We start from the raw sequence: 7,840 nt of genomic DNA on the forward strand, positions 1-7,840 counted from the left end.
ATAGCCAAATTCCATACCATGAAGAAGGCCTCAACCATGATTTTGGGTTCATGTCGCACTACAGGTAACCCCACCACACTATTCTGTATCTGTAAAATCTTCCTTCCTGTCCTCTTTTGACACCATCAACACACACACACACACATCTCCCACCCTTCTCCTCCCCCCAGGGCTGAATCATTTTCATCCAAATTTTGTTCAAAAAAAAACACACCTTGTAGTCACAGTCAGTCAGTGCAACATTTTATAAATTCCTGCTTTTGGAATAAAACCAGCCTGATTCCAGGTTAGAACTCAGAGACAGATTCTGAATGAGGCCTCACAATTACAAATCAGTGTCTGACCTGAGATGACAGCTCTTGTATCTCTGCCTGGTTGAAGTTTGGAAAGTGAGGCAGACATTGATAAAACCTTTAATTATCTTGGGGCTGTGGCATGAAACAGATTCTGGAATTTGCATCTTCATCAATTGAAACTTACATTTCCTTTCTAACAGAGTTCTCCAACAGCCATTTAATGCTTTTTCACTGCACTCACACCAGTTGTATGATCCTTTGACCTCTCTGCCTATAAACTCTTGTGTCTGTGTGCCCTCTCTCACTGCACCTGAGGAAGGAGCGGCACTCCAAAATGATTTTAAATGAGCCCGTTGGACTATAACCTGGTGTCGGGTGATTTTTGACACTCAGTCAAAAACCAGCACCTCTACATCAAATCTAAAAGTTTTGTAACCTCCAATAAAAGAAGTTTCTTACATCTTTACATGCAAGTTATTGATCTATAAAGCCAATAAATTCAAAGCACTGATCCCTTAAGCCCAGGACAAGGCATCTCCATTAGTTAATTAGCACATCTGAAATGTAAAAATCCTCAAGTCAAGTTTCACATTTGATTCTCCCCAGTACAAAATGTACCACTGCCACGTATCAACAACATCTCACCACAAACTTAACCACAAAGCTGTTTAATTCAGCGTGGTTGCAAGTACAAGCTTATTTTTAATTGTTGAAAGGAAATGTTCACAGCTAAACACAGGAATCCAGTCATTAAACTCCAAGATATCACCAACTTGTTATCATGTACTTTATTAATAAAATTAGAGCCATGCTTTGGTCAGATTTTGTAGGAAATAATTGTGTATTTTCTAGGTAACCACTTTAAACATGCCAATCTTACATGTACATTATATATAGAAAGCAATAATAACAGGCAGAATGTATCAAGATGTTGAAGAGTTTTGTTACAAAAATTCTCATAGAAATGTTGCTATCATTGGTTTAACTCCAACATAATCATTTGCTGCTGTTCCTGTTGTTGTTGTTGAGCTCAATATGCACTTAACACAATAGCCAATGGTATCACAATGGAAAGTACAATGCAAACGGTGACAATCACTGCGATTACAATGTTGAGTGTTCGGGCTGTTGACCCATAATGCCGAGCTCCTTCCACATCTCCCACAACTTTCCGATCTCTAGACTAAAAGAAAACAAGGGAGGATTCATACAATACGATTCAAAAATCTCTATGCTGGAACACAAGTTCTGATAATTTTGAAAAGTTATAAACTTTGCAAGAAGCTTTCAAGTAAGGCTTTGTGTTATCAGCTTTGTTTTGTTGTTAATCAGGAAAGGACAGCTACTGAGCATAGTAATTTCCTGTACCACATTTTGTCACTTTCAACTCAAAACTATTGCTTGATCCAGCAAATGAATGAAGGAACAACTGACAATAATTCATTTCTGAAGACAAATAGAGGTAAATAACTGGTTCTTTAAAATATTCCCTATTAGTAACATTAAAGTGAAACAAAGCTTGGTTTTGTTGTATAGCCAAATTAAAATAAATGGTTGTTTATGTCCAGCTCATTTGAAGCTCTCACAGCTACTATAGAAATGGGAATTTAGGTCCCACTCCAGGATCTGAGCTCAATCTCACCCAACACAGATTTAGAGAGTGGTGTAATGTCAGAGATGTTATCTTCCAAGTGAATATATAGGCTCCCAAGACATGATACAGCACATTTCTCTTTGTTTCCAGCATAATAATTATCCCTGTTCAAAGTTTTGGCAAAGATCTGTAGCTCGGGTGGTGGGTGAGGTTGTTGACTTGCTCACCAAGCTGGTTTGTTCTCGTTCAGATGTTTCATCACCTTGCTAGGTGACATCATCAGTGCAGCCTCCGATGAACCGATGTTATTCTACTCTGCTTGGAATTTATACTGTCTGCTCCGTCGTGGTGAGTAGTGTCATTTCGGCTTTGATCTGTATGGGATTGTATATGGGCGCCAATTCTATATGTTTGTTGATTGCATTATGGATGGAGAACCATGCCTCTAGGAATTCCTGTGCGTGTCTACGTTTGGCTTGGACTACTATAGTTACCTCGTCCCAGTTAAACTGATGGCCTTTATTGTCTGAGTGTACCGATATTAAGGAGATTTCGTCGTGCTGTTTTGCTGCTAGCTGATGTTCATGTATTCTGATGGCTAGTTTCCTTCCTGTCCGTCCGATGTAAAGTTTGTGGTATGGTATTTTGTAAACCGCTGTTGGTTCTGCATGTTGTGGGAATGGGATCTTTAATCCTTGTAGGTGTTTGTCGTAGAGTGGCTGTGGGCTACCATGATTCCCATGGTCTTGGGAGTCTTGTTGTCAGTTCTGATAAGTTCTTGATGTAGGGCAGTGTGACCAGTGTGTTAGGGCATACTGTGTCCTCCTGTTGTTGTCTGTTTAGTAGGCATCTGCAGGTGAAGTTGCAGGATATCCGTTTATAACGAGGATTTTGTATGGTGCTCTTCCTCTTTCCTGCATAGTTCCGGATTGTTACAGTGTGTCCTGGCCCGTTTAAATAGTGTCCTAATGCAGCTTTGTTTGTGGACGTTTGGGTGGTTGCTGTGGAAATTGAGGATTCGATCAGTATGGGTTGCTTTTCTGTATACTGAGGTTTGGAACTCCCCATTGGTCTTATGCTCAACTTTAACATCTTAACTTCAACTTTAAACAAGAACAAGCCAGCTTAGCGAGCAAGTCAACAACCTCATCACTGTTCACCAACAGATTGTTCATTTATCTTATTACTGTTTCGGAGATTTTGCTATGTACAATTTGGCTGCCACATTTACACACATGACATCAGCTGCAGTCCATCACTATCTGATTGTTTGCAAAATGCCCTGGCACTTGCAAGATATGTGAAAACCACTAAATAATCATTCATTCTTAATGAACCTGGCACTGAGACAAGCATGGGCTTAGCCATCGTTTGAAAGAAGAAAGTTGTTTTTCAAACATCCAGGGGCAGAGCCCTATTGCAACTTTAAAAGGGAATTCAGTGTTTACTACTTGTAATTTTGTTTTAATACCTACAGTGTAGAAAGAGGCCATTTAGCCCATTGAGTCCACACTGACCCTACAAAGAGCATCCCACCCAGATCCCCACAACCCCACATTTTACCATGGCCAATCCTCATAGCCTGCACATCCATGGACACTATGGATAGCTTAGCATGGCCAATCCACCTAACGTGCACATATCTTTGGACTGTGGGAGGAAAACAGAGCATCCAGTGGAAACCCCAACAGACACAGGGAGAAGATACAAACTCCACACTGACAACTATCCAAGACTGGATTCAAACTTTGGTCCCTGGTGTTGTGAGGCATCTTTGCTAACCACTGAGTCCGTGCTGTTCTCAGTGTTGGCAAGAGAATTTATTAACAAAATTGTCCATTTAAAAAGCCATGGAGATGAAATGCTTGGATTGTGAATATTAGGACTCCTTGACAAATTATTAGACCAGGACATTTGATGATTAATGAATTGACGCAGAACTAAAAATGATTTCACAATCTACAAAATCTACTACATGTTTGTTTAAAAATCAGAAACATTCCAGTTGTACTCGGCAATGTATGTGGGAGGCTCCATTAAAGGGGCAGATTTGTAACAGGGAACCTAGTTTATCTTTTGAGGTGAAGGAGGAGAGGGGATTAGTGAAGTTATTAGGTATGCTAGCTAAGAAAAATATAGAATGTATTCTGAATAATTCAGCAAAGTGCACAAACTTCAAATAATGCAGAAAGCTAAATCCTACGCTGTATTACATTTGTTGCATGAGTAAAGTCCTAATATAAAATCAAAGAACTGTAGATGCCATCCTATCCTAACTATTTTTAGTTCTGATGAAGGGTCACTGCACTCAAAACAATAACTGTTTTTTCCCTTTGCAAATACTGCAAGACCAGTGGAGTTTCTCCAGCACTTTGTTATTGTTTCATGAATAAAAAGTCTCAGCTGGAATCTTTCATAAGATATAGCTACCAAGGACATTTATTTCAAGACTAGTCACTCTCTAGCCTCTCAATCAGAAGGTTGAGAGATTCAAGTCCCACTCAAGGACATTAAGCACAAAGATTGGCAACGGTGTAAATGCCTGACAGAGGGCTGAATTGTTGGGGGATCAGTACTGAGGGAGCACTAACAGAACGGTTAGAATAGAAAATAGGGTCAATCAGGCTTTTGTGTCTGTGCCAGAGCAAGACAGTCATTGCTGATTCTTCATAGCTCTGCAAACATCTTTACAAATAATTATCCAACTCTCTTTTTAAGTCCTCAATTAACTTTGTCTTAACTCTCAGGCAGTGCATTATTGCAGATTGTTACCACACACTGAATAATAAAAAAAAGGTTTTCTCATCTCATCATTTTTATTTTGTTAATCATCTTAAGTCTGTGCAAATGGGAACAGTTTCCACACAACCTACTTTTGGAGGATCGGTACGGAGGGACAATGCCACACTTCTTAGAACTGCATCTTACAAAGGTTCCGCCTGTTTTCACAGCTGAATACAAAAGATGCAACGATGCTATTCTGAAAAAACTTATCTCTGATTTTCCAGATGGTAGCCATTTCCCCAAATCGACACCGAGATTACCTATTCAGTTATTATTACTTGTTCAGTTGTTTATTTTGTGGGAACTTGCTGCGCCATGTTCTCTACCACAAAAGGAAACACTTTTCCAAGTATAATCTATCAAACTCTCTTCCAATTTCAACTGCCATGAATTTGTACATTACATGTACTTACTGCAAAGCATTTTTTAAAATACAGATGTATGCAAATATACTGGGATAGGTAAATTCAGCAAAGCTAAATTGGATTATTAAGACAAATCACGTCTAAAATGATTGGTTCGTTTAATAAAATAACAGAGAAGCACGTTATCAGGGACTCGGTTTTGAGGAGAGTTTGGGAATAATCAGGACTACTTTCCTTTTCAAGAGGTGACTAAATAGAGCTTTTCAGGATGAAAGGTTTTGATAAATTTAAAAAAGTAGATTCCCTCTGGTGTGAGGATTTAAACCGATGAATAAAGCGAGGAGAAACGTTTTCGCTCAGTTGTCAGGATGTGAAATATTCTGTCTGGAAAGTTTCCAGAAACCGATGCCGTGAATAACTTGGGATGGGAATTTGAAGACGGGAAACTAACTAACTAACTGAGTTTCCAGTGATTAAAGCAGAGGTGAGGGGCGAAGCATAACTGCTCACTCCGAGAGCTAGCACAAACTGACGGGCCAAATGGTCTCTTTACGTGCAGTATGTTTTGTCCCCGGGCAGTTCTTCAGTGTGTTAGGCCTGGAATATCACCGGCGCTGTCTTCACTTTAACAGAAACCCGTGGGTTAGCCCGACAGACAATCTCCATCCCCTTTTCCGGGGTCCTTTTTCCACCTCCCCAGTGTCTCTTCTCCCACCCCCGCGTCTCTGACCCACTCACTTTGACAGAGAAGACGAGTGCCACGAAACCCAGGCAGCAGAAGTTTAGGAAAGCAAAGTTGAAGATAGACCAGAGAAAGTGGTCCCGGACTGAGGTCACGCTGGGGGCCATGTTAACGAGGGTAGTGGTCACCGCCCGGGAATCTTCCATCGGCCCTTGATATGGGTAGGCAACGGGATTCATTGGCATATGGCCGGTTCTGTAATCCATCTTAAAGCAAGTACAAGCGATAGCGCAAACTGAATCTGCTCCTGTCGATAACACGCTCTAATAAAGCGGGGCGGAGCGAGACTAGGACCACCTCCAACAGCATGACTTTCCAAAGGCAGGTGATAAACTCAGAAACTGGTGATACCCTGTTTACCCAGAGACACATTATACACCCGGAGATAGGTAACATGCCAAGAGACAGGTTATATGTCCAGAGATGGGTAATACACTCACAGACAGGAATGCGCCCAGAAACAGGTGATACTCAGGTAAGTTTCAATCAGCACCCCACCCCCCGCCTCATCCTTCTGAACTCCATTCAGTACAAACCCACAGTCCTCAACCACTCCAGATATGACAAGCCCTTCATCCCAGGAATAATTCTTGTGAACCTCCTCTGGACCCTCTCCACTGCTTCCACATCCTTCTTCAGATAGGGCCCCAAAACTGCACACAATATTCCAAATGTGGTCTGACCAGAGCCTTATAAAGCCTCAGCAGTACATTTCTGCTCTTACACATTTTTATCCCTCTTGAAATGAATGCTGACATTGCATTTGCCTTCCTAACTGCCAACTGAACTTTCATGTTAACCTTGAGAATTCTGAACTAGGACTCCCAAGTCTACAGCTCTATTCTTCCTACCAAAGTGCATAACCTCACACTTTTCCATTTTACTCTCAGATTGCCTTGGCAGAGCAGCGAAGATATTTACCTTCTTAACTGTGCAATCATCTGCACCCTGGAGATGGCACTGACCTGGATGGGGACCTGGGACCATGTTTGCAGGGTCTGGTTGTGTTGCCACCTCTATTGATTCTCTGGGAATAGGATGTCTCTCCTTTGGGACCTCTATATCCTTGTTGGAAAATATGGTGCCATCTTCCTGTACTCCGCCATGTTTCAACTCTGTCCTTGACTGAGTGGGACAGCTTCAGAATGCCAGTGTTTGTCCAGGTGTACTACAGCCTTTTAAAGATGGCATGGGCTCAAGGGATGCCAGTCATTTGGTGGATGTGAGAGATGCCGTAAATTAATGCAATTAATGAGGCGAGTTTGGTAAGACACAATGAGGGGATTCACTCGGCCTCACAGCAAATAACTTTCCAAAAACTGATACAACTCAGACTCAGCCAAAAACCATAAGATTCAACCATAAGGGTTTTCTGGACTCTCATCTAAAAGTAAACCATCATTCTTGTACTTCAGCATTTCTGAAAGATTTTTCTACATCAGCTGAATTTCCTTTTCTGCAGCACCCTTAGACATATGAGTCAGGCACACAAGTTTGTGTGCTGCTCAGTGAAAGATTAGTGTGACTTCTTCATAAAGCTGAGGGTTCTGGAACATCTATCACTTCCTCAATATGGAGGCCTTCTTCATTCACACTGCTGGTCATAAATACTGAAGTCACCATTTGGCTAGATGAAGAATTCTGTCCAGAGCAATATTTTGACCTGGAAGAATATCGTAGGAACTGCATAGGATTCTGCATTAAGAAGCAAACAACCAGTATCACAGGGTTTACTTTCTGAAATGAGGAAACTAGTCCTGATGGCAGCATGTTATCAGGGTTACTCATGGTTATGTCCCATGGATTGGAGTCTCTGAGGAAGAAAGAAGATCATCCTCTTCTAACAGAACTAACAAAGAGAGGACATATTGCTGTTTAAACTTATGGAAAAGCTCAGGAAAACCTCACAAAATGGAATGTAATCCTTAGCTTGGATTAACAATTCCAGTGATTATTTTGGCTGGAATGCCTTTAATTTGGGTTGGAATGTGCGGTAGCTGTTAAAGAATACTCAACAAGAATTTGTTATGAATCTTTAAGACCAAGAGATGGGCAAAGC

General features: G+C 41.1%; 1 protein-coding gene across 1 annotated transcript; it reads right to left on the reverse strand.

Annotated features, from left to right (window-relative positions):
• Nucleotides 1-1,069: 1,069 nt before the first annotated feature.
• LOC109917654 (dispanin subfamily A member 2b-like) lies at nucleotides 1,070-6,046 on the reverse strand. The gene is made up of 2 exons (XM_020517504.2): nucleotides 5,778-6,046; nucleotides 1,070-1,479 (listed from the first exon to the last, which is right to left on the reverse strand). Exons 1-2 carry the CDS (start codon nucleotides 5,985-5,987, stop codon nucleotides 1,327-1,329), a joined length of 363 nt encoding a protein of 120 aa, XP_020373093.1. The 5' UTR covers nucleotides 5,988-6,046; the 3' UTR covers nucleotides 1,070-1,326.
• Nucleotides 6,047-7,840: the final 1,794 nt, after the last annotated feature.

The sequence above is a fragment of the Rhincodon typus genome, chromosome 17, assembly GCF_021869965.1.
Source record: "Rhincodon typus isolate 14 chromosome 17, sRhiTyp1.1, whole genome shotgun sequence".
NCBI classification, from domain to species: Eukaryota; Metazoa; Chordata; class Chondrichthyes; order Orectolobiformes; family Rhincodontidae; genus Rhincodon; species Rhincodon typus.